The 27,306-nt window shown below is 40.9% G+C and overlaps 1 protein-coding gene across 6 annotated transcripts in view; it reads right to left on the reverse strand.

The window, feature by feature from the left end:
* The window catches only part of AFF2 (AF4/FMR2 family member 2), a 303,503-nt gene that overhangs the window by 37,166 nt on the left and 239,031 nt on the right, over positions 1–27,306 (reverse strand). For 2 of the 6 annotated variants that reach the window (XM_042040191.1, XM_042040193.1), the window contains exons 10-12: positions 4,078–4,294; positions 2,542–3,561; positions 269–393 (exon numbers count right to left, since the gene is read on the reverse strand). In XM_042040191.1, coding sequence (XP_041896125.1) covers positions 269–393; positions 2,542–3,561; positions 4,078–4,294 — 1,362 coding nt within the window. The remainder of the gene's footprint in view (positions 1–268; positions 394–2,541; positions 3,562–4,077; positions 4,295–27,306) is intronic. The other 4 variants (XM_042040192.1, XM_042040196.1, XM_042040197.1 and 1 more) reach the window with 4 other exon arrangements.

Genomic DNA, 27,306 nt, shown 5'->3' on the forward strand with positions numbered 1-27,306 from the left:
ACCACTTTTAGCAGGATTCTCTATCCATAGAGTTTAAAGGTGATAGAGGCAAGAAAGAACATTGGAAGGGGGTTGAAGAGTACACCAGGACTGTGGTGGCATCCTGAAGTCCTGCAGTCCATCAGAAGGAGGAATGAATCTCCTCCAAAACCATGCGGATTCTCTTCCTGATGGATGGGAATACCAAGCCCATCTGACTCTACAGACAAAGACATACAGAACAGCACTATGAAATCCCTCAAGAATGTTATGTCAAAAATCCACTTACTCTTTAGTGCTGCTTATTCTGTGGTTCGGTATTGGAGAAATACAAGGTGGGAGCAGGCAGGAAGCCGGAGGGTCCTCCAGGCGCTGCTTCTTGCTTTCAACAAAGGTATCCAGGCTTTCCGTCTGCTTTAATAAAAAAGATGGAGAATAAAAGATCCAGCATTTATGCACAACTTCACTGGCCATTGAGAGGGCCTCAGGAATCTCAGTGTATTTCCTTAGCAGCAGCAGTTAAACTACTGGTCTAAGAGAAGTGAAAGTCACCTGAAATCAGGGCTAAATGTGCTCTGAACACATGACATGAAGTTATGTAACAAGTGACATAGGAGATAATTAGGAAGCAAAATGTCTCATGTGCTAAAGTTATCTTCTGTACTGCACTGGAATTTAATTAATAATTCAGATGCAATGACTTGATAGCACCAAACCTTATTCAAGTAAATAGCTTTTACTCATTGACCTAATAGATGTTGATGGGAAAACTTCTCTGAGTAAGTATTCCTCACAGGACTAGGAGTAGAGGACTGAGCTGGGGTAGTCATTAACAGCAATAGCTCATTTGAAATTTGCTTTGGAAGCCTCCCTGATGCATGACTTTTGTGCCTGACCTAGGATGACACAAGCAAAGCTGATTATTGCTCTGTCGCTGGAACCTTCATATCAGCCTTGAGCCCACTAGTAGATGGATAAAATAAATCTTTTAATAGCATGATTTAGAAACACAAATTAGTGTCTCCCTACCCTGGTTTAACTCTTGGTATACCCTCAAGTTATCCTAATTGGCTTGTTTCCCCTTGGCTAGCGTGAACAATCACATTGCAACTGAAGGGGCTGATCAGAGTCCAGCTTATGCTTGCACAGGCCCAGAGCAAGATTCTGCATTTTGTTACTTTCTGAATCAAAGTCTCAGTTAAGGAAATTATGAGGCTCCAACTTTCATATAACACCCCCTTATTGTTTTTTCCCCTGGGAGCCCTCACTTTAGTTGCCAATACTACAGTTGTGTTTTAGTCAAGATTCCTTCTCCATGATACAGACACTCCACTAAGTTACCCAGGAACAATTATTTATATATAAATTTATATATATATATATTTATATTTATATTATTAATATATAGTTAATATACACCCCGGTGTACTTATACATACACATAAGTATGGACATTTATACATCCCTCTCCTCTTTTTTTCTCCTTCCTTCTTGCATCTCTGTAGTGTGCAGCTAGAAGATATATTGAATAAAAACCTGCTGAGTTTACTCATGTGATTATTTCCACTTAATTCAACAGGGAAGGAGCCAGTGCAGTGACTCATTTAGGCAGGGGTGCAGACCCTGTGTCTGCCTGGCATCGTCTGTCATTGTCTTGCATTAATTCTCTCGTACCATTGGACTGCTCAAACTCAGGATTTCAAGAAGTCCATCGCAACAGAGAGCTGAAGTCATATTCACGATGATTTATAAAATTTGGGGTATAAAAAAAATACATTTTGATGACTTCTCACTGGCAGACCAGAGTACAAGCATTTCAGCTGGAAAAACTGACTACAAAAATTCATTTAGGACATAAAACTTCAGTTTCTTTTCTGAAAACACATTTAGTTTGAAGTGCAATGTCATATCCCACAAGATGGGGTACCCTTGGGCATAAATAACATAAAACACATGATAAAACATAATGCCTTCAGTCAAAATATATTTGCTTTTTCAGGTAGCTGTGTAGAGAAAGCAGCTAGTTAAGTAAATTATATTTCTATGAATCACATTAGTTTTTACCACAAAACAATATAAAAACTAAATTCACCAGGAGCATAAGCAAGCACCATTCCATTGACTTTGATGAAGCTTGTTTAAACCAGCAGTGAAAATGCCTGAATTCTGCAGACAATAAACCCCTCCCTTCCAAACAGAAGTCACATTTTCTGAGTATGGCTGAAACTGTACCAATATGAAATCACCACTTTCTGCAGATTACAGAGCACTGGAAACTAACAGGCGAGTGAGCAAATAGAGTGAAAAAGCTTGTAAGACAAATCTCAAAAAATACATTGTTTATTGATTTTGTCGGCTGGGGTTTGCTTTTTACTAGTTTCTGATGTTAATTTGGAGTGCACTTGTAAACGTCTGTCCTTTGTAAAACCAATAAAGCCTTAGTGCTGTGATGCCTCCCCATAGCCCAGCTGCAGGTGCAGTGACGAATCACTGCCTGTGGTCCTGACTTCCAGGGTGCACAGAAACTCAAGTGTTTTCCTTTAAACAATGAAAGTGACTTACCTTGTGTTTCCTTTTGGATTTTGTGGAGGGTTTTTCAGCTGCTGGGGTAGGGGACTCTCGAGATGGTCGCCTGTGTTTCACATTTGCCTCTCTTGGTTCGCTTTTCACAGACGTGGTCTCAAAAGTTTCCTGTCCAGGTATCCTAGAGAGTAAACTAAGGTCTATTTTCACCCACAGAGATTTGAGTTCTTCATATTCTCTCAGTGGGGACAGAAGTTCATTTTGTACAATTGGGATAGGAGAAAAGAGCTGCTCCTCCAGGTCATTGCTGGTCTGGTCAATGGATGTGTTGCTGCCATTGCTCGTTAAGCTACTTACGCTGAGGATGTTACTGCCAGAGTCCTTCACTTTGACACCAGTGCCAGACCCAGTGCAGGCTGGCAGCACCTTCGCCTGCAAGCTCTCCTCCTGGTCTGTGTTTGAGTCAGAAGTAGATGAATCCGTTTCAATGAATTCCCGGGACTTTGGGACAATTTTGCTGGGGCCTCTGTACTTTTTCTTCTCTGAAGTGAGACCTGTGCTAGTTCGTGGTTCTTTCCTTGGAGCTGTCTTCCCAACTGCTGCTTTAGTTCGAACCTTTGGCTGCTCGGGGGGTTCCTGTGTGTCTTTTTCTTTGGGAGTGTTGCTGGTATTATTTGGTTTGGGCCAGTTATACTCTTCTACACTGGAAGTCCTTTCTACCTTTTTGGGTTGCTTTTTCCCAGTAGTCCTTTGTGAAGCTGGCTCATTATGAGCTGGTGACTTCTGCTTGGAGCTTTTTGCCTCTGGGGTTTTCTGGGCAACCCGTGGTTTGGCTTTCTCTCGGATGGGACTAAGGATCGCCCGGTCTTTGGAATCGCTCGGGGGCAGGCTGCTGTTGAGCTTCCCTTTGTTTGGCCCTTCGGCCTGCTGGTTGCTCTGGGCCTGGGAGCTGCTCTCGCTGTGAGGCTCATTTTGATTGTTGATGATGGTCTTGTTGTGGGGGTTCACCTTATTTAGCCATTTATCCAGCTGCCATTTGTTTGTTGAGGGGGGTTCGGGCTGCAGATTGAAGGATGACAAGGAACAAATCTCAGACAGAAGCAGTGCTTTTCCCTTTAAAAGAGAACTTTTTTAATGTACCCTTTTATTTCAGTCAACTAGTGGTGACTGCTAGTTTTATGGGAGTATTTATGGAGTATTTATGGTTAATTAGGCTTCCTTATCTGGTTTACAATGTGGCCCTGGAGAAATTTAATACAACTAAAAAGTTTAGCTAGTCCCTGAAGACATAGTTTTGTCATGTTGCCTTTCCTTAGTCCCAGCTGAATACTGTGTCAATAAAATCTTCTCTAGCTACTGGCAAAAATCTAAATATTTCTTTAAAGCAATTCAAATGCAGGCCAGAAAGATTCTTCCAAAACCTAGAATGAGTATGTGGGCCACACATGTGAAACAGCAAAGGGAAAAGAAGTCAACAGCATCAAACAGCACAGAACTCCAACATCCCCCTAAGAGGGAGCAGGACTTTGCTCCCCTCCACGCCTCCCCCTCTGGGGAGAGCTGCGATGGCCGTACCTCCGGCGTGGCACTGCGCGACTCCTCGTTGCACTCGCTGTCGCTGGAGCTGCTCTCGCTGTCGGAGTCGGACTCAGAGCTGCTCTCCGACTCGCTGGAGCTGCCGGAGCCGCCGCTGGAATGGGCCAAGCCGGTGGCGTGTGCCGCTGGCACGGGCAGGCTGCTGTGGGGACAAGAGCCTCTCTTAGGGTGCTCCTGGCTTTTTGCAAGTGTTGCCCTGGGGGAAACCACCCAGTGAACCCCGTTCACACCGAATGTCCTCAGCGTCACCTCCCTCTCCTGCAGTGCAGACCCATGAGAGCTCCAGGGGCTGTGCCACCGTGGAGTCACCAGAGGAGCTGGTTGGGTTTGTGACTCATGGGACACATTGATTATGTTAATAACATTACCATCATCATCACCCTCCAGTAAGAAACACTTCAGTGTCACAAGCCTGAGCTTATTAGGCCAATGATTGCAAAAACTAACAATCACACTTAAATAATTCAATAATGGAATCATGGTTTCTTCATTTTTTGCCAGTTCATTTATAATTTATGACCAAAGGAAGGACATCAGGCAACTAATATTGGACAGGACATTTTAAAAATTAATTTTAATGAATACTTTTACACTGCAGTGTACAAAAACTACGTACTTTTGACAAGCCTCCAGGGAGTGCCCAAGAATTTTTTATTCATCGCTTTTTTCCCTCTCATATTTATGATAATGCAGTGAGAAAATAGCATTCATGCTGAAAATAAGCCTCTCTGTGAAACCTATTTTTCTGCATGTTCAACTGTCCTCCAAGATGTATTTGTTAGCAGTGTGCTGAGTGTCATTGTTTTTCTTCAGCATTTGTTTCTAATCCGAGGTCAGATGACCCCAGCTTTTAGCACTACAGAATTCTGCCAGTCTGAGTCTTTATAAACTCATCTTTAATTTCAACTTTTTTGTCAGGGAGATAACCATAAGGTTTTATGTCTCCTCAGCTGATCTATACAGGGACTTTTTGATGATTGATTTTAAATTTGTGAAGCTGACAAAGCAAAGTGTTTGAAAATTGACACCATTTGCTAGTACACCTTTATGGATATTCAATACTTCACCTTAATATATCATACACTGTGTGTGTCCCATACTGAGTGATCCATAGATGCCTACAAGATATAATACAGCTTTGCCTCTGTTTCTATCTGCTTTTCTATTTTCCTCCAAGAAGGATTCAACTAAGCCAAGTACACGCCTTCCTTCCCTTTTCCAACCAAGATGTTCTGTGCATCAAGATGCCCTCTTAAAAAACCACAGTAACCAAGAAACCGGAAAAGCCAGGAAAAAAAGAAAAAAACTGGAAAAGCCAGAACAAACTGATGTGTGACCCTGCTCTGCTAGAATCTTTACAAGCATTGCCATTGGCTTCTGTGAGAATAATAGATGGACTTTAATTTTCTTCTTACACTAAGCTACTTTCTCTCCCTCCTCGTTGGTAAAACCTATCGCTTACACCGCGGTTGGTAACAAAACTGTCTCTTTGAGCCTTGCAATGGCCCTGCAGTGCCCATTGACAAAACAGCTTGGTGCTTTAGGGTGCATTAATGAAACAAAATTACTCACTTGGGTAATTGCTACAGATCACTAACTTTGTTGCTCATTAAGTCCATACACTTTTTTATTTTTTTTTAATTCTTCTAGAGGCTCCTTACTCAACTGACTCAAGTAGAGCTCCTCAGAAAATTTCAACTGGAAGTAAAAGGCAATTCAAAGAACAGATGATGAAAACATATAGGCATTTCCAAAAGTATTACGGGAAACTAACCACTGCTGAATTAAAATGGATCTTACATTTTGTATTTAATGTAATTATTTTTGAAAACCATTTGTGCACTTGTATTTCTTCCTTTACCCCTCCTTTTCAGTGAAGCTCGAGAAAGTGCAAGAAAACACATTTTTCATGCAATTTTTTTAACAGTAAACAAGGAAACAGAAAAGTGGAGAAATGTTTTTGTAAGGGTGTTTGCCTTTCACATCAGTATCTTGTAATTTTGGTCTTGTATTTTCCACTTGGAAAACTAATAATAGATGAAAACTGAGCTTTTCTATTTCATTGCAAATATTTCCAAGAAGAATAGAATAAAATAGAAAATACCACAAGGATACCCAAACTGAGGAGACAGACATGGGAATTCCATTCTACAATGCCAGAATGAAGCACCAGCCTTGAAAAAAAGTGTTATTTATGGAATTATCAGAAGACTGAAGTTTTAATTTAAAAATGACTTCTCCCCTAAATCTGAGAGCTTCTCTGCAGTGGTTTGTGCCCAGGAGACCTCCACACGGAGGGGTGTGTGTGGGGCTGCTCACACATCTGTGCACATCTGCCTAAGGACATGCTCTGCTCTCAGGGCTGGCACGTCTGCTCTCATTAGGACAACTGATGTAAAGAATAACACCTCTTATATTAGATCAAAGAAGGGAAAGGCAGTGCCCCAGCCAGACCTTTCCAGCCTTTAAACACAACCTACCTCTCAGCACGCTGGGACTAACATTGTAGCTGGGATGTGCTCACAAAACAACAGGAGTTGTTCTGGAGCAGACTGCAACTGTCTGACAAAGAACTCAAAGGGCAGAATAAAACCATGGAAATAGATAGCAGCTCCAATCTGGCCTTATTTTCCTTCTTTCTGCACACCAGCCTCAGGAAAAGCTACCGTGTGCCAAACATTACTGAGTAACACAGCTCAGCAAGCATGCAGGAACCAGACAGGCTCAAAATAATGTTTTTCATACAAAATACAATGAGGTCATATTTGTCTTTCATCTGGGATAATAAAATTATGCCTTGGCTACACTGGGCAGTTTCATGCTGAAGGCATCATTGCTGATCCTCATTACTAAAGTAGAAGCATTCATTTTCATCATGTGCTTTGGGTTGAGAGCAACTGTGTATGCTTTGCAAAACAATTAGATAAGACCCAAAATGCCTTTCTTAGCATCTCACCATACTAAAGACAGATCCTTGTACATAGATACAAGCACAATCAACTTCTTACAAAGCAGTTCAGCAGAGAAGAAAAAAAGTACACATACATTTCACAAATAAGTGCATGAAAAAGAAATCTTTGCTTCCAATAAAATGAGTTTAGTAGATATTCTGGATTGCCTTTTGTGATTTTTTTTCCTTAAATAAAATGCATCTCTTAGTTCAAAAATACTTGGTTTGAACTCTTTCCAGAGATTTCTGCAGATATAAAGTTCAATCATGTTTTGAAAGATGTTGGGCTAGATTCTGCAATTCAAGCAGCTGTTATACAAATAAACTGGGCTTCCTCACATAGGTACTGGGGGTTGCCTCTTGAAGAGACTTTCAAAGCAAGTTTTGTTATGTTGCTAAGATCCAGACAAGGAATGCCAGTCCAGACAAGGTTTAAAACGGGTTTAAAGCATTTTATCATCAGACACAAGTCCTCAAAGTGACTAAAGGGGGCAGGAAGGACTGATATTTGAAACTATTGAATTTTTATTTCCCAGCAGGAGATGAGCACTCATATTGTTCCTCAGTGTTTGAGTGGACAATGTTTTTATTTCATGTGAACTGGAAAAAAAAAATTAATAAAAACAATGCTGCACAATGGAACACAGCATTGTTTGGGTAAATAACACTTAGAAGAAAGCCAGTTCATTATTATCACTTGAGATTGGAGGCCCCTACTGAGACCAGTGACCTGCTGTGCTGGATCTGTGTAAATACATGATGAGGCACAGTCCTTGGGCCAAAGAGCTTGCAAGGCAAACACACAAAGCAAACAGCCGAGGTATTACAGTCATTCTCATACTCAGTGTGGGCCTGTCACATTCTCCAAGTGCAAGGCCTCTCTGCAGTTAATAGAAACATCAGCTTTGCCCTCCTTTTAGGTTTGTTCTCCTCATTTTCCAAGCCCTGTGCTCAGCACTTGAGCTGAGTCCTGCAGGGCAGTCAGACGAGCTCTGCCCTGACCCAGAGCAGAGATGTGCAATGGCTCGGCAGGGAGACCCCCGGGACTCAGGCCAGACGGGTCAGTGCCTGCTCACCCCTGTCCCGAGGAGCTCCTCCTGTGCTGTGGAAATGAGAGCCCTGGAGTGACACCCACACTGCAGGGGGAAGGGGAACGAGGCCTCTGTCCCTTGCAAAGGTCACCATGATGATGTCTCCAGCTGCCTGCAGACTGGTAAGCTGGGATCCTTTCTGACAGAGGAGACCTGCACATCTGGAAGCAATCTGGAAGAAAGCTCTTCTGCAGCACCTTCACCCATCTCCCTTCTTGTGCTTTCACAGAGCAAGCGTTTCCCTTGTCCCTGATGATTGTGCACAGCATGGCCACAAAGTATGATACAAAAAATGCCTTGAAGGAGGGGACAAACACCAGTACCACCAGTACCTGGAGTAGTTTTCAGCTCTTGCTGAGCTCAAACTTCACTACAGAGCAGCTGAGACTTGCAGGTGTGTGGCTGCTGATGGCTCCTGGTGAGGAGCTGCACTGACCTCATCACATACCAACCATCTTTCTCTCACTGCAGTTCACTCGTACGGGTGATCTGCCCAAATTCAAATGTCAGCCTGAAGCTCGTCTGTTTTTCAAGTCATGGGTTGTTTTTCCAAAGCCAATTAAAGCAGACATAGAATTATTATGTGTCTGGATCATTATGCTGCATAGAGAACCAAAGGCCTGATACATGGCTTACGCTTTTTTTGTTCTTGTTGTCATCTAGACCATTATATTGTTTTCAACATATAATTTACTCTACTGTTGTTATAAATGATCTTCAAAATTAAACCTGCTAGCTACAACAAAGATAATGTGAAATACTCAAGCTCATTAACCTCTAATAAGAAAAATAATAAACTTTTAACCTTGTAAATACAGATGTAAAAAAAAAAAAAAAAGGTATAATTCAGACTACCGCAGTAAAACTCATCAAGGAACAAAACTTCCTAACAAGTCCTTAGCTATCTCCCTGAACCTTCTCCCAATTAGATGTAGTCATATTAATTGCTGTGAAGAGAATCTGGCAAATAGATGCTCTTCTCCAACAATAGGTTTATTCATTCCAACCCCTCCTTTTCAGGGTAATGATGAATTGGCCACTTGTTCCACTGCTCTACTCAGAAATCAAAATGTAAACTTAGAGAAAGCAGAGTGTTGCTGGGCAGTGGGAAATTGTAGATGGGAAGTGACCAGTGAGTCAACAGTACATCCACGCTGGTAATGTATTTCCATTAGAAGCAGCACTCTACAAAGGCTGCTTTACTGCACAAGCCTATATTTAGGGAAAATTCAACCAATGAAATCTGGAAAGGGCAAGGTCTATGCCGGAAAACTGACTACAGGCTTGACAGAGTGCCTGATCTTCCTGTTGAGGCACTGGATTGGGACTGAGATGAATTTTGCTTTGTGTCTGAGAAGAAAATATGTCTGTGCATCAGTTCCTGCTGAGTAAAAGAGAGGCTATGTGGCCTATCCTTAATCTGGCTTGCCTATTTAAAATGCAGATTCCTGAGAACAAAGAGTCTGATTACAAAGGGCACTGAAAATTGGGCGCCCAGCTCTGATCAAGACTTTTGTGCACTCAACCACACTGCAGCATCTACCAGAGCAGACAGCACTTGCTCTTGTTTGCATACTGTTGTAGTTCCACTCCCTACATTTTATTTGAAGAGACAGAAGAACAAACCCTCTCAAGCTGTTTAGAAGCCAGCCCTATCTCTCCTTTGGATCTGTTTCTACAGAAAACCTGCAAACCTGATGGGCATTACTTGGGAGTTACTGGACTCACTGAATTCTGCATAAAAAAGGCTGTTTCATTATTCTAGCAGATAATAATAGAGCAGCACCTAGCAGATTAATATTTAGTGTCAGAATTTAATACCATAACTGTTCAATAACGAAGTTTTATTTCTCTTCTATTCTTACACCATTATCAGGAAGTAATATTCTCTTCTAATTTGAAAGTGAGCTGCCATTTTTTTTATAATGAATTGTTCATATCTTTATCTTCAAACTTATATACGACTGCCATTAGATTGCTTTTTAAAGAAAAGGATTGCTCTGGATGATTTGTTCACTGCCTTTCCACTGGTTAGTATTAAATTATTTAACATCAGGCTGGTAGAATTCAAATCTAAACTTTCAAAGATTGGGTTGACACAGGAACTGAAAACCTGTATCAAGGCTTTTAAAATATTAATCAGCACCCAGGTCAATGAAATGAAATAAGGTGTGGAAATTGTTGCTTCAGCTAACATTAGCACGTGTAGTAAGACATCACTTATGATGGCTCTCTCATGTCAAAACACATGGAAAGGGAAAATGTCTCTAATATGTTATTCACGATGTGGCAGCTGATCTGCCTGTATCAATGCTGAGCACTGTAATGCAAGTAGCAGTTCTGATTTATTTTGAGGGGGAGGGTAATTTACAAGATGTTGTATGTAAAAAGCCACAGTCTCATTTTACTGTGTTTAAAAGTAACTGTTTTAATCAAAGACTGTTTATAACAAGGTTGATAGAGTTACTGAAACAGATTTTTTTCATATACATATATCCCTTTTATACTTCCAGCTTTAAAGACCATAAAAAAGGATAGTAAAGATGAAAGAAATAAAAAGAATGACAGAGCTAACTCCTATGAGCCACAATCTATGTCAAAGCAGAACTAAAGTGATTGACAGCTTGCATTAGTAATGAATAGAGTGGGGAAAAGCTGCCAAGAATCCGTAACAAGGTCAAAGCCTTCCAATAAAGAATTACATTAGCCACAAATCCTAGGTGGAACTGTGTATATACATCTGCAATGTGACTTTAACCATGGCACTGTTTCTCCTGTCCTATTCTGACTCTTTTCTAGGTTTTATTCCTGGTCTTCAGTAAGTTCTGACTCCATCACACCTGCGATAAAGAACAGGTGTAACATACCAAACTATGACATTATAAAAAACAAACAGAAGAGGAGGAATTTTAATGCCACATCTCTAATGGTGCACATAAAAAACTTTCTGAACTATTGGTATGGTAATCACTCTCCTTCCAATATCACAGCGCTGTTATACACACTTGATGTGGAAGAGAAGGGGATTTTGCATATTAAAAGCAATATTGTATCCATGATTCGTGCATGCATCACTCACCTCAGAGTTTAGAAACAATTTTGTGAGCACGATATTATTCAGGGAATGCAATGTATGTAGGCTTTTTGATGTACAATATTTTCGTGAATAGATTCAAGTGTCAGAGAGCATTATTTGTAGTGTGCCCTGATGTGCTACTGTTTGCCTGGCATCTGGAAGAACAAGAATACTCTCTCTTCCTGTGAGACTCCAAAGGGTCTCATTTGATGTAAATGGAACCACTTTATTATATCAATATTGCCCCACTGAATCAAGCTAGATATGAGGATTGATACACAGGAACTTCTTTATTTTCCGCAAAGGAAATCCTGGAATACTGCATCTTTCAGTACACTTTGTGAATCTTCTGTGGAAGTGTAGAAGCACATATTTGTCCCTCTACTGTTCACAATTTCAAGTTAACATAAAATGGTTTTTAATGAGTCAGTCGTTTACACTTTGATTTTCTTTACTACAGCAGAAAGTCCAAGTGTGGTCACGATAAAAACCATCCAAAGAGAACCTCTAAAAGCAAAGTGTTGTGTTTTTTTCTCATTCATGTATGGCAGAAACTTGGGCACGTAACATTCTAAAAGAATTACCCTTCTCATTTTAACTCAGTTCTGCTTCAGTTCTAACTGAAAACAGAATCCAGCTTGCAGAGCCCAGTGGGAAGAGAACTGTGGGCTATGGCACCAAATCACACTGGTGCAGATGAATCCACACGACACCTCCAACTCTTCAACATTTCCAGTCTCATCTGTTATCTGAGGAAAGCTAATTTTACTATGCTGAGCAACCAAGGAGTAAGAAAACATTAGAAAGTAGGAGGGTTTTTTCTTTCCCCATGTAAAACAACTCCTCTGAGCTTGAAAAGGTGCCAAAAGGCATATCCTGATCTTCCAGATCTTTACAGCACACATGCAGTCATTTACACCTGCGCACTGAACAAGCGTCCTACATGAGCTCACGAAACCATTGGAGGGTCTCCTCTCTAGGGGAATCCCTTGGGAGCAGACCAGCAATACAACCAGTTTCAGACCAGAGCAAAGGGGAGGAATTGGGAACACAAGCAAGAGGAGGAAAAAAAGCCTGTTGCAGGATGTTAATGCTGTCCTTATTTAGAAAAGACCCAAGATTGCTCCAACTGTGGTTATTGTCAGGAGCACGATGAGTAGAACAAGCAATACAGAAAGGGGCAGAGATAAAAACTGAGTACAATCAGAACAAATTGGGTAATATTCTACTCAATGAGCTTCAGCTGCTCACAAACTGGTAGCAATCTCCATGCATTATGCACTGTAGAAAGCATGAAACAGCAGGATTGGTGCTACAGGCATGGGTGGCTCATAGGCATGTACTCAAATGACTAAGGCACAAATAATCCACCTCTGTGGAGATGACTGCTGCACCTTTGTAAAGAGAGACAGCCCCGTGGTTACAGAACCAGTCCCACACTTCAGAATACTGGTTCAATTCCTGTGTCTCCCTGGGATTCAATGGGCAAAATAATTGAATTCCTGGCACTTTGCCCTGTTATTAATACATACAGTATTGTGAGACTCCAAGCATATTTACGTTCATCAGATTGAATTTGTAATAACAGGGACCACAGAAGTACACAGGCACTCATGAAAACCACAAGTAGACACTTCGTTTCACTGCTACTGCCATAACAGTAAAAAGGAATCATCATTATTAATAATGGGCAATTACTCTGAAATAGTTTTTGAAGAAGTATTCCTAAAGGCACATGATGAATTTATGGCACACCACCAGAGCCTTTCATGGATATAAAGATGTACTTCAGCACATGACTTGTTTTTTGAACAAGGAGAAAGCAGTCTAGTAAAATATTAATAAAGCTGAATGCTGAAACATAGGTATCTTCCTTAAAATTCATTGTAAAATGGGGTAAAAGTCTCCATTTGCAGTGAAAATCTTAACCTTTTGTATATTTCTGTTTAATATGATCTCCTTTTAATGCTGCTGATTTTAGCCAGTTACATAATACTTTGCTTTATAGACTTAAAATGGTATCAAAGCTACTTAGGATTAAATATCATCTTGAAGGATGTTATGTTAAGAACAGAGCTAAATCTTTAAGCAGCATCCACCCTTAATTATGACATACATAGGTATTAAGAAGAAAAAGGTGCTTCTCTGAGTGATAAATGGACCTGAAAATCCTTCACAACATTCACTATAAATCACAAAAGACCATTAATAAACAGTCAGAAAAAAAATGACAGTTGCTACAAGTATCTGCTCTCATACTTTGCCTAATACTATCACTGTCATGTTTAAACCTGACATCTTAAATCTTTGACATGAAAACCCTTTAAGTCAAAAGGCTCATCTATTTTAAACAGAATTTTCTATGCTTGTTATTTTGAATGACAGCAAAAGGAAACAGAGAATCTTTAATTCTGTAACCTTATCTGGCTGAAAATCTTTCCTTTCCACCTTTTACATCAATCCCAAAATAAAAGGAAGTTCCTAATAGCTTCTGCACTTTCTTGCTGGGATCTTGTGGGCAAACAGAGCTCCATGTCTGCCAGAGGGAGCTGGTGGTGCTCAGCACCACTTGACTCTGCGGAAGCCAAGCCAAAACAGTGCAAACACAGGGACTGCACTGCCTGTGTGCAGGATGAGGACAAGTTTGAAGCCAGCTTTCATTTAGACAGGAAAGAGCAACTGGGACTGCCAGAATTAACACTGGATGTCTTCCTGAAGTGTCACACTGCCTTCTTTCTTAATCCAGGCTGAGAAACTGGGATGCCTGACAGGGGCACTTAACATCTGCCTGGGAGTGTGCAAACATTGTATTCCCCAAGAGGGCTTCAGGAAAAGTGTGACCATAATCCTGAGCATAAAGTGGGTTTTGTCAAGGGAGTGCTGAAAAACGTGACCTTTCAATATGGACAAAATTATTTAGATCTTTAGGATTAGTTATATTATTATTTCTTAAAAACCTTCCACCTAAGATGCTTTCTTTCTGGACATTTATGTTCCTGAGTGACCAGAAATGGACTTTTCAACATTACCGCCACCCATTTTCCCCAGACTCAGGAAGGGTTATTGTATCAGCAATGATTTGGTGAAGCTCTGCCAACAAGCAAAGGTCAGGAAAACCCAAACCCCTCATGGATACAGAGGTAAATAGGCAAAGTTCGATCACTCTTGCACTTTCTATTATTTTCTACTTGATAAGCATTCCTTTAGTAAGGTGCAAATGTGCTCTTCACACATCTCCCTAGACAGCCCCAACCTCTTAATGTTCTAGTGTGGCATGGAGGTTACTGATTACATGAAACTCTTTTGCTCATTAATTACAAAAATCAGTAGCGAGATGTCACTCTACCAACAGGGAAGTGGAGAAGTAGTGATTTATCTTACACTTAAAAAATACCCCACCCTCTAGAATTTCACCTGCACTATTTGGGATATCACAGACAATAAAGCTACATTAATGAAGGACAGTGCTCCAAAGTCAGCCCCTACAGCAGGTTGTAACATAAATGGTCCAAGGTTGAGCACAACCAATTGCTTCAACAGCAAGGTCTAAGGTGAACATCATCAGTGCTTGCATCCCTGAAGAAACGCAGGGACAGACACAGACACTCTGGCCCAGGGCTAAAAAGCTCACCCTGAATTTCAGATCAGTACTAAGTTGGATCTTGCCCAGTAATAACACTGTTTGGCTGATCCCTCTTTTTTTGCACAGCAAAATCTACAAGGCCAGTCAGTAAATTCAGATGATGCCTTCAAAATACGGGAGCAGTTCAGCGCCTATTCACTACTCCGTTTCCTCCTTTGCTTTTTAAGTGAAGCAACGTCCCTCAATGTTTTTATAAGTGATTTGTGCAGAGAATGCTGAGAGAAAGCATAGTGTGGCAGCATGTTCCTCCCACCACAGTCAGGCTGGATTCCTGCACCAACACACTGTCAATGGAGTTTGACATGGGCAAAGTTTTGAAGCTGAAAGCTCTACTTGCGAGTTTTGAAGTGGAGAGGCTGTTATTTTTGAATCTGAATTCATACAACATCGCTTAACGTCTAGGCTACAGATGGACTCAGGATCCCACACTTGGCTCCTGAGTGTAGATAACTCACACTGCATATCTGGGGTTTGGGTTCAAGCCCATCTTGAATGAAAGTTTAGAATGAAAGAAATACATGCAAATAGCAGGCAAATTATAAGGCACTGCCAGCTGTTTTCTTCCACTTACAAGGCTGTTTCTGAGAAAGCAAAGTATTTTTTTAAGTATAGGGTGGAATATGGGAGTGATGACAAGCTGGTATCCCTGAGTTCAATGTGAACCTGACATTCTCAAGTTTAGGGTGTCTCTTGTTTCTGACACATGCCTTCCTAGGACTCTGAGGCTACATTCTTTATTAAGTTTGTTGAGAAATGGAACAGTATGCTCACAACCCTTTTTTGGATCTCTCCTTGAGAAATATCTGTGTTCTATCTGTGCTTTAATAGACAGCCTGCTGCTCATTTTCCAAGAGAATCCATGCCAAAAGTCCGGATAACACTTAACTCACAGGCTGGTATACACAGAGCTGGCCTTGCAGGTCATGTTCCCAACTGAGTAATGGACTCATTATATTATCCCTGGCAAGTCTTGCAGGTTGGAATTTTCAAACAAAAGCAAACAAAATCAACTTTTGTTTTGTGATTTGATTATTTTTTAATGCCACAGCTTATTCATTTTGGTTTATTAATTTGTTGGTCCAATGGTTTTTATGTGCTGCAATTCAGAATAGGTCTCTCTCTAGTATCATGTTTTATATAGATATGGGAAATGAAATGTAAGTCTGATACAATTACGGTTGTATGCCATGCAAGACAATACCGTAAACACGACGACAGCCTGGAAAGCTGCTTAGCAAAATGATCTTAATATACAAGGCAGTGTGAAAATGTAAAAAGAATCTATAATGACAACAAAGATTAGCCATTTGCTCTCTAACCTTATTTACAGAAGCAATCAGAGGTATTCAGGTCGAGTTAATGACCCTGTCTCCAATTAATTCAATTGTCTACAAACAACACTGATGCAGTGGTTGTCTCAGAGTCTGCCACATAGTCTCTGAGGGAATACATAAGACTCCATTAAAAGTGACAATAATAATGCATTTATTACTGTAACACTATTGTATTATAAATAAATTTCTGATGTTAAATTATGCTCCACGCTTTAACAGAAATTCAATTACTGAAATAATAAAAAAGATGGTGTATTTGCCAAGTGCATGGACTATAATTTGGCTGCTTAGTTACCAGCAGTTGGCTGTTTTGCAATTTCTTGTTCATAGAGTATTTCTTTTGAATAAACGCCAGACTTTTTCATACAAATTTCATGAACAAGTTGCAAAATGAAATTTTGAGCTTTTGAATCCAATTATGAAAGACATAACTAAATCTATTATTGAAAAAATATTCTTGAAAGCCCTTCTTGCTGTTGTTCAGCTCTGTGTAGTAATTGAGGTAAGCACAGGTGCTGTTCATTATGGGCCATTGTGCACCATCTGAATTCTGGGAACTGAGGAATTCAGACAGTTTCAACTCTGTTTGTGTGAATAACAAACAGGCGTGATTCGGAGGTTGTTTGTACAAGCTTGCACATCGCTCTTCTGGGACTCCTAAGACACCTGCTTACCCTTTAGAAGCCAAAACAGTATCATTTATGTTCTGGCTATTCTTCCTACAGTGATTTTTGCAGAAGCAACATAATATCCCACCCCTCTTCCCTCAGGCTGCTGTCAATGGCGGAAGTAGGAACAAAAGAAAACAAAGGATGAAACCATTATGTAGTGGGGACAAGAAGTCTTAGAGAAGCTCTTTTTGGCTTGATGAGATTCAGGCAGAGAAAACCTTGTGAAAAAAGAACTGCTTTCACACTTAGCATCACTCCCCCTCTCAACCAGTTTCCTGTGGTAGGCTGTTAAGCACAAAATATAATTAATTATTTTCTCCTAAAACCAATCTGTATTCTCTCTTTGGGGTTTGGCCATGTATTTATCTTGCTAATGCCTCTCCCATTGTCTTCAGATGTTTTACAGGGAATACATGAAGAGATGCACGCACCTTGCAAATGAAAAACTGCTGACAGTCTTCTTACTGGATCCCACAGGTGCCTGCAGCCATATGGCAGTGTGTACGTGGGTCTGGGCTCTTTGAGGATGACAAACTCTCACCTCTGCATATTTCAAAACGTGCTGTCTCAACCATATATTTCTGGTGACAGTGATTATTTACTTTGCACTTTTATTTGTTGATATATTGCTAGTACTTATCAGCAGAGATGTTATCAAAACATCTGGGGATGGAGTATGTGGAGAGCAGCCGCCAGGCAGCCCAAAGGCTGGAAGGAAACATGGAGGGGAAGTTCCTCCAGTCTCAGTGTTAAAGGCACTTTTTTTTTACCCCCCCTGCCCCCACTGATTGCAGTGCAACTAAAAGTGCCTCAGTTCAAGTACTCCTGGGAATATATCGAGCTGTTAGGAGATGCTATCGGACTACACTTTGCAGAAGTCAGCAGGCACAAGAATCCCTTGAGCATGTCAAAGATTCAGCTATAATTCAACACCTGCAATATGATTTCTCAAAACTCACAGCAACCAAAGTTAGATTAAGTTAGATTACTTATCCTCTGAATTAACCTCTGTCAAAAGCCATGTACAATTAAAACAGCAGATCTTACTGCCACTTGAAAGTCAAGACCTGGGAAGAGGAAATAATCCTGTGCAACAAACAAAAAATTGAAGGAAGACAACTACTTTCCTGAACTTCCGCAAAAACAGACCTTCAAGAAAAGCTTGGGATTTCACTGGGCTGCAGGGCTGAGGGTTTTACTACATTAGAAACTGGCTGGCAACACTGGAAGGGACCATACTTACACAGGATAATCCTACAGACTTCTAAAGGGGGTTGAGTTCGCAGTGAGGGACAAAGTGGCATCCCATTCACAGTGTCTGACTTAGTGATGAATGGCAGAATCCTCCTCCCAGCCAGGGAACCTGAAGGAATCTGAGCAGCAGTGGATAATTTCTTCCAGATGTGTGGTCAATTAGCCACACATGGATAAAGGAAAAGGAGAATGAAAAGGAAAAGGAGAAGGAAAAGAAGAAAGAGGAATAAAAGTAGAATAAGAAAAAAGGAAAAAAAGGAAGAGGAAGAGGAGAATGACGAAGAAGTTGAAGGAAGCTGAGAGCACTTACCAGTTCAAATCCACTTCAGGAACTTGAGGTGAAGGCAGTATTATCACAACAGATTACACATGGAATTAAGTTCAACAGCAAAACAACATATGCAAGGATGAAGAACAAAAGGGAGTTTTCCTGGGGGAGACCAAAATTATGCCGGCCTTCAAGCTCCAAGTCTAACATGGAGACCAGTTCCAAGAGCAACCACAAAGCTACAGAGTTTATATCCAGGTACTGTTCTTCCCTAGGAGTGTGCCAAGTCTTAATACACAGGTGTCAATTATTTGTCGAGGTTTGGGCTACAACATGTAAGCAAGCAGTAAACTAAATTCCCGGAAAATGTATCAACTCTGAGATGAATAGTTCAAATCTCTGGGACTAGGTACAGTCCTGATTTCTGCTGTATTTTGTCTGACTTGTACAAACACGCACTCAGTGCAGCCATCCCTGCAGTCACTTGCACTTCTGTACTGCAATAAAAGAGACTCAGGAGAAAGACATTTTCTGTGCATCTTGCTCAGCTTAGCCGCTGCTGGTCACACGTGGGGGAGCTGCTCATCATCTGAAGAACAGATATTTAAGTGGGATAGGCAAGACAACTTGCCACTGCCATTTCTTTCTTCTCAGTAAAGCTGGCCAATGTATGAGGGGAAATAGAATCTATGCTTTAAGAGAAGGGGAGTGTGAGCACTGGCTTGGTGTGGGTATGGGGTACCTTCCCAGCCTCTGTGGCACACCTCGAACCTGCGACAACAGTGCTCCAGTGCTGGGTTGTGCAAGACCCACGATGCTACATGTGGGGGGCATTGAACACAAAAAAGAGATTATTTGCAAGTGTGGCTTTAAGGAAGAATTCACAAGGGAAAAGAAAATGAGAGCTTAAGGAAGCAACTCATGAAAAGGGCAGTGAGACAAAGTCTGAAATAGGACAGAAAAACTGTGAGGTCTTGAGAGGAGAGCTGAGGACATACAAGAACACAAGTAGCCACAGCCAGGGAAGGAGAAGTAGAGACTCATGAACAATTTGACATTTTTGTTTGGATAGGAAGGAGTAGCCCAGAGTTTGTGGACTGAAGATGGCCTTACATTCTACATGGCCCTTGACCACACGATTTTTTGTAAGTATTACCATTAGGTAACACTACGGAAGGTATAAACATTTGGCCCAGCAAAAGCTATAGGAAGACTTCGGCCCTCAGATTCCTGCTAGGGAGACTTAACAGGTCACTCTATCACTCCTTACTTCTGCTGAAGACTCTCCCTACTCTACAGAAATTTAATTCACTGAAAATCTCAACTCAAGCAGAGGAAGCAATGTCTGACCATCATCATCTTTATGTCAGCATAATTCTGTATAGTTCTTGGTAGAGCAGAGCTAGGACCACTGCATGATGAAGAGGATAAGTTATTTAAATGTGGGATCTAAAATAAGGCTTGAGATGCAGAAAGATAATGGGAGGAGGGTGACACTAACAGCAGTACAGGCAGATTATAATTACTTAAGTGGCAATTTGGCTGGGACACCAGGATTAACACCCTTCACTCAAATTCTTATGAGAAAGCAATGAAATCTTAAATGGGAGGACCTTTGCTTTATACCAAATCTGAAGCTCTTAGGTCATTGTTTCAAAGGTGGCATGGGGACAGCAGCCACTTTGTCAGCCCCTACCAGCACCTGCAGAACCCGAGGCACCCCGAGGGTGCATCTTCCCCAGCCCTGCCAAACGCAGCTCTACACAGCCTCAGAAACAGGCTGGAGGAGAACAGCACAGGTGGGCATGGCTGGGGGCCAGCAGAGCATTTAGCTGTCATTATTCCTACAGCAGATTCCCATGTACTGCAAAGTAGGCCTAATGAGGGAATGTTAATTTATATCCACTCACAAGAGCATAATGGGGCTCACACACTGACCGGGGGCCTACCAGGCTTTAAAACCTGGATACGCTGTGGGATCAGAGAAAGGTATAGACATGATAACATCTAATAAATCAAATAAAAATGGATAGCAGCCAAAGTAAGTTCCTGCATGTCAGATATTAAATATGACTAATGTTGTTTGACAGTGTTCCACAGAAGGTGCATTGGAGTCTCGCTTCTTCCTTATCATTATCACAGAAAGAGAAAGGTAAAGCACTGCAGGAATATAAATAATTTGAAAAGCCTCATAGACAATATTCTACTGTGCGCCTCATTTGCACTTAAAAAAACCTGCCCTACAGACCTTATGTACTTTTAAGATTCATCTGAAAGATACATGAAGAAGTCTTCCAGTCAAAAATGTACATATTTAATGGAATTAGATCTCTAGGCAAGAAAATGTCAGAAGAAAAGGAGAAATATTAAAGTGAATGCAGGGTGCTCCTTTCTAGTGCTTTCCTGCTTTGATAAATATCTTCTGGGATGTCATTTACTAGAAAGTCATGATTTAACAAAAAGAAAAACTGCAGTATAAAATATACTCTCTTTATTGCTGAAGTAAGTTGCTATTTTCATATTTTCCCTCTGTATTCAGCTTTTGTCAGCCAGAGGCCTTGATATTTGCTTTTATATCATCCCCATTGAAAATGCAGTGATTATTGCAAAATATTCAATTGCAGAGCTCTTCTGATTACATGGCAAGGGGAGATCACAGGAATCTGTACTGCCACAGCCCTTTCTCTGCCTTCCAGCCTCATGCAAGGGCAATCAAACTTAAAAAAAAAAGAAAAAGAAAAAGACCCTGATTGTAGTGTTCAGTAATCACCCCAGGCCCAATGGGCTAGAAAGAAATCCTCTTTATTCTGTCACATCAGCTCCAGCTGCCTGAGCCGAGCAGCAGCTGAGCATCTGCAGAGCTCCTCACCCTCCACTGCTGGCAAAGCGGAATCACCTGAAAGCTCTGCCCCAATTCCCAGCCTGGAGAGGCCCCTGGCCTGATCCTGTGTCACAGCCAGGGGTCCTGCCATCTTGGGAAGTACAATCCTAATTAGCTCTTCTATGGAAATCATAGCAGAGCTCTTAGAAATTCTCCCCCAGGATAACCTGACAAAAACAAATTCTCATTAAAATCAGCGTTACTATGCACAGGAAAATTTCAAACTCCCATCCAAAGTAATGCATTTCTATTGGGAAAATTCAAGTAAAATATTTTGAGTTAATTTCATCTGCAATGAAATATTTTGTTTCATTAAAATGACTGAAAATGTTTTATGTAATCAGTTAAGTCCAGAGTGTAGTCCCTGCTGAGAGCCTTAACTTGGCTGCATCCTGTCTGTGAGGGATGTCTTGTGCAGTGCAATGCAAAGCCTGTGGAACCTTTCGATCAATTTAATAAAAGTGTGTTGCTTTCAAGTCTGTCAAAATATTTGATTTTGTTGGAGATATTTATGAAAAAGCACTTAATATAGCTGAATTCATATGTTTCTGTTTCTTTTCTGTAAAAAGTTGTCAGTTTTTCAGAATCCTACACTAGGATTTTCCTTATTCTTATGCATGACCAATAGTTATAGGTTTTTTCACACACTTTCACAAGAAGACCAAGAGGAATCTGCTAAGAGTTTCTAGGCTCTTCTCTACATCTAGGTTTTGCAGTAATGTAACTATTCAAGTATTTTTCTTGTGCACACTGGCATGCCATGCAGAATGTATATATTATTCATATATGAGAACACACTCATATATGAAGTCTTCAACAAAATGCTTTATTCCAAATTCCTTTGCATTTCCCACAACAATTCACCAAATCCCAAGTAAATATTTTAGTACTTCTTGTTTCTGTATGGATTTTTAGGATGTCTACATCTTGGCACACAGGCTGGAATGTTCTGAATTGTCTGACCAATACTACAGAGATTATTGGGAAAAAAGGCAAGTATGGAAAATTAGGATTCCTATTTCAAGTATTGTTTTTAGGCCACTGGATTAGACTTTTCCAGTTTCTCCTGCTTTGTAAAAACAGACTGCTGCTGCAGTAAAATGCAACCAGGGACATCCAGGATACCATTTATATCTTGTTAAATGCCTGCACATGTTCCTGTCCAGTTCTCCCACACATGTACCTACCATACTGATATTTGCCACAGATTTACTTCCCACAGCACAGGGGGAACTCACCCTAAAAATGCCCACACTATCTCCTGGAGAGATGTTCCCTCCTTTCTGGCCATGCAGACCATTTGGGTAACAGATGTTGATCCCTGAAACATCCCTGTCACCATCTCTCTATCAGCCTGCACTGCACTGCCCAGTATTGTTTGCCGCTCAGAGAAAAATGGTTTCAGGCTATTCACAACCCAGCCAGACACTTCTGTATCAGTTATACTCACTTCACATTTTAAAGATTTTTTTAAGTGCTCAGTGAAGAGCTGCCTTTTGCAAAATGTGAAGTGTGAAGGTCCCGCCGTAGCTGCCTGGGATGTGTTCCATCACATTTGCTTGTTTCCACACAGAACTGAACTACAACTGCTTGTTGTGGAGGAACTGATCCAGCTCACATTAACTTGACTGAGGGCTGGAGCTGATCCCAAATCATACCCCCAAAGTGCTGCTGCTCTGAAGTACAAAAAAGTGATGCAAAACCACCAAACTTCCACAACTTCATAGGGAAGCATCAGACCCTTGTTCTTTCTTTCAGTTCAGCTTTACTGGAAGTATTCACAGCTTTACGAGAAGATATCTACAAATCCTTCTGGTGGCTGTAAAGTGGCTAACCTTTACCTCAAAACATGAGCAACAGATTCATGTCATTGACACAGGCCCTTAGGCCCATTCCTCATTGTCAATACTGTCTCTAGAAGTCAGTGTTAGTACTAAGAAGTTTATTTTGACTCAAGTCCTAACACTGAGTTAGAAAGAAGCATTTTTCAAAATGTAATAGATATTTCCTTCACTAAACTTGAATTGTTTTGGATTACACCATCTTGACTCCTGTGACTCCTGGCCCTACTCTGAAAGTCTAATGCTATAAGCTTAGCTATGCAAGGCAAAATTTTATTTACATTAAATAAGTAGGATTAAAAAACCCAAACCCTTTCATTGGAGAATTAGCTCACTTACCCCAAAGTCACAAACTGTCTGTCTTCTCTCTATGTCTTCTACCTCATGGCTTCAGCTGTTATTCCCTCTTATCATCTTGTCAGCTTTCTCTATTTTTAGAATGTTTTGGAGCAAAATTCTCTGCTGGGGCAACTCCAAAGAAATTAATAGAGATACACCAGAAACGGTTTTGATTCATGGGGCAAACCGTTAATTGGTGTAAAATGATGCTGATCTAAAGAAGTAAATGCATTAGATGTGTAATGACAGACCAACTATCAGTAGCAGCTGTGGTCCTTTGCGTCCAGCCTGTGGACAACTTAAATAGCCAGGAGAATTTGCTGCTATTAAACACTGTGAACTTCTCTCACATGGTGGTTAGCCCAGGTGCAGCGTTGCACTGACCTTCGCCCTGATGTGGCCAACAGAGATTGAGTGTTCTGGCTCCCTAAAAACCAGGGCAAAGGATTTTCTAGTGGCATCTAAGATTTCCTTTTTTTTCAGCCTGCAACAAGGGACACTGCTAGAAGCGGTAGCAATGATGCACACCAGCCTCCTGCTCATTAACATTCACTTGGGGAAAGGGATAATTTGCCTTTGTCTTTCTGAGCCATGTTGAGAAATTTATTTCAGTAGCATCAGTCACATAAGGTGATAAAAATGGTGCAAATCATGTAAAGGAAAAGAAGCTGCCTTAGCATGATTTGAGTGTATACGATGAATAAGGTTACTAATTAATTGGTAAAGTGCTATTTGTAATTGCTCCTCTCTGATAAATGGATTAGAACAGATGTTTTAATGTCATTTTTTTTTCTCATTGCTTCAGACACAAAAATATGCATAAAACTGAAATAAAAAAGTGGTGATGCAGAAAGCAGGCTCTGGGAGATAAATGGAGGGTTACGTAAGACAAAAAAATGCCACACTCACTTGCTGGAACAGAAGTTGCCCAAAGAGCCCAATAACTTTCCCAGTATGTGCAGTAAATGATGACATAAATGAAATGCATTGTTCATAAACATAGATAAATAATGCCTAATCACTTCAAGCACTCATTCAGTGTTCTACAGCCCAGGACTTGAACTGCTGAGGAGTGAACAGCAGCAGCTTAGGAAATCAGAAGCACAACTCTGTGTTATCCTGATCCCAGGGCAATACTTGTCCCACTGTGGAGCTGCTGGAGGCCTGTTCTGCCTCATGCCTGCTTCCTGCGGAGTCCCAGCATGGCAGCGACTGGGAATCTGCATGGAGAAGAGACTCTGGCAATGCCACACAGGGGTGGGCAGCAAAAACCTGTAGTGCTGCCACAACTGGGCAGCCACATGGTGTCCCAGAGCTGGTGAGCTGGGTGTCCTCGCTGTGGTGGCCATCCAGAAGGGAAGTGAAAAAGTGCAGCCTCCGTGGTTTTATTCCACTGTAGAGATGGGAACTCTTTAGGACTGACATCACTTAAAATACTGCAGTCAGAACCTGATCCTGCATAACTGAATAATCCTTCATGATCTCCTGGATCATACTAGGCAGCACCATGGGGACCATCCCTGGGCATGAGGCACACTCATGCACAGCCCCTTGCTCAGCCCAGCCCTGGCTTGCTCCCTGCCCTGGGCTCTGGGTTCTCCTGAGGTGGCAGCAGTGAGGAAAAGTGGAAGTGTTGCAGTCTGGCAGCATCTGATCCCTGCACCTCCAGTGCCCACAGCTCAGCACTGAGAGATCTCCCAGCGACACAGCACAGGGTGTCACAAAAGGGTAAAGGCATCTAATGGCCAGTGCATGGCCATCTGAAAAGAATCCTGCAATATCCATCCTTCTAATGGTATTAAAGGAGGCACCATTACTTTTCATTTGTACAAAGTAATCTGATTGAGTGCAACATAGCTAAAATTTCATTTCCTATATCTTTATTAAAGCAGTACCACTCTTTAAAGAGAAAGGTTAGCAGAAGAATAAACAGAAGCTATTTTTATTGTCTAGGTTTTTTTTTTAAAAAAAAAGAAGAAAAGAAGAAGGTAGACTGGCTCCATATTAGCTTCTAATAAACCATGAATCATGAAGGCTTTTTAGAAAAATAGTAAAGGACTTGCCACTGCAACGTAATTAAGTTTTCAACCTTTGGGGGGATTTAAGTCTGACCTGAACCATTCTCAATGGCCAGGCCATCTGTTAGCTCTTACCAAAGGACAAAGATTACACATTAAATCAAAGGGTGTGCACAAGACACTTGTAGAATTTAATGGGTGTGACAAAATTAGTTGTGTTTTTTTTTTGTTTTGTGACATACGACTTCCTCCAGTATGCTCTGCTGCACTGAAACCCTGCACTGAAACACAATCACCTTTTAAGAAATACGTAGTTTTGTGATACAAACATGTTTGAAACATGGTGGCATGCCCAGGTGGCATTTGCTCACAGAAACATTCCTTTTAATGCTTTCATTGGTGTCCTTACTGTGCATAAAGTATGAAAACTTCACTGAAGAAGTATTATGAGAATATAGGAAGGCAAGCCTCAAAAGATGCTCAGATTATTACTGACAAATGCCACTGTGTGACACCACCTTGCTCAGTAGTAAATGAACTGAAGAAGTGCTAATTGCATTGAAGTTAATGAAGACTATATTGCCTTTCAATAATTGGTGTTTGTTTAGCTACTATGATTATAGCTATCTCTTTCTCATTGAGCAATGTAAGATGGCAGAAGTTCCACCTTTTACAAGTTTTAAATCCCTGTAGAATTGACAGAAAAAGCTGTAACCACAAATTGGTTTGCAATTTTCCTCTTTCTTCCCAGCAAGCTCTGTATGGTTATATTATGAACCTAGCTTCAAACAAACTGCTTCTGACTTTTATGATCCTTTTGTGATCTAAATGGCTATCTCATAAGATATTCCACTGCAGCTTCTTTTTCAATTGCTTTTACTGTGAAATGGCATTCTGGAGATTTCTGGGGACCATTTCACACTCTTGTGGTATTGATTTGCTAAACCTGATGATAGGTTTATATTTAAGATGCAGTCTAGTATACGAACAAAGTGTAAAGCTTATGAAGAGGAGATTCAGGACTTTCAATAACCCCATTTTCTTGATGGGGTTTGCCTCTTTAAAGAAAGTTAGTGTTTTACCCCAAATTTCTGAAGGCAGGTTGCTATATGGACTGCATTTCTAATTGTCTTGGAATGTTTCCATTCCACTGAATTATGGTCACAGAAAAAGTATGGAGAAGATGACTGCCAGTAACTTATAAATCTTCCCAACATAAGGTCAGAGCAAATACACAAAAGCACATGGGAACCTAAATGGAAAAATGTATGTGAGATTGTTCCCAGAGTTCCCACTTGAGAGGATGGCAGAGGATAGATTTACTCCTGGGGACACTAAAAAACTGATAACAAAACTAACTTCTTTGGGCTTTGGTGTTGGAGATATGCACTTTTCCTTAATAGTCTGATCATTGTAAAATGGTTACAGGCCAAGAAAAAACAGTCTTTGATGGAGTTATAGCATAAAAATGAGTCAGGAAGGCCTTTATGCACAGAAGGACAATTTTTTTTGGGGCCAAACCACAAGCCTATGGCTCTACCTTTACTTTGACGAACGTTATGAATTTAAGACATGGACCCAGGTAACTCAGCCACAGCAAAATAAAACAATCAGGTATTCACAAATGTAATGAGGAACACCCAGTGAGGAGGGGAGTGTTCCAATGAGAGTTCCAGGACATTTTGTTTAGAAGATGAAGCAAAATAAATGCTATAAATATGAACATCAGTGTACATATACCCAAGACAACATGTCTGTTCCAGTTTTCCCCAAATGCAAGTGAACTTTCTGCAGGATGGTGCAGAAGTAGGAGAATGAGGGTCTGAGACAGCTCTGGATTGG

This window comes from Corvus kubaryi, unplaced genomic scaffold (genome assembly GCF_017639235.1).
Source record: "Corvus kubaryi isolate FWS band 111438036 unplaced genomic scaffold, C.kubaryi_AGA036_p1.0 37395, whole genome shotgun sequence".
NCBI lineage: Eukaryota > Metazoa > Chordata > Aves > Passeriformes > Corvidae > Corvus > Corvus kubaryi.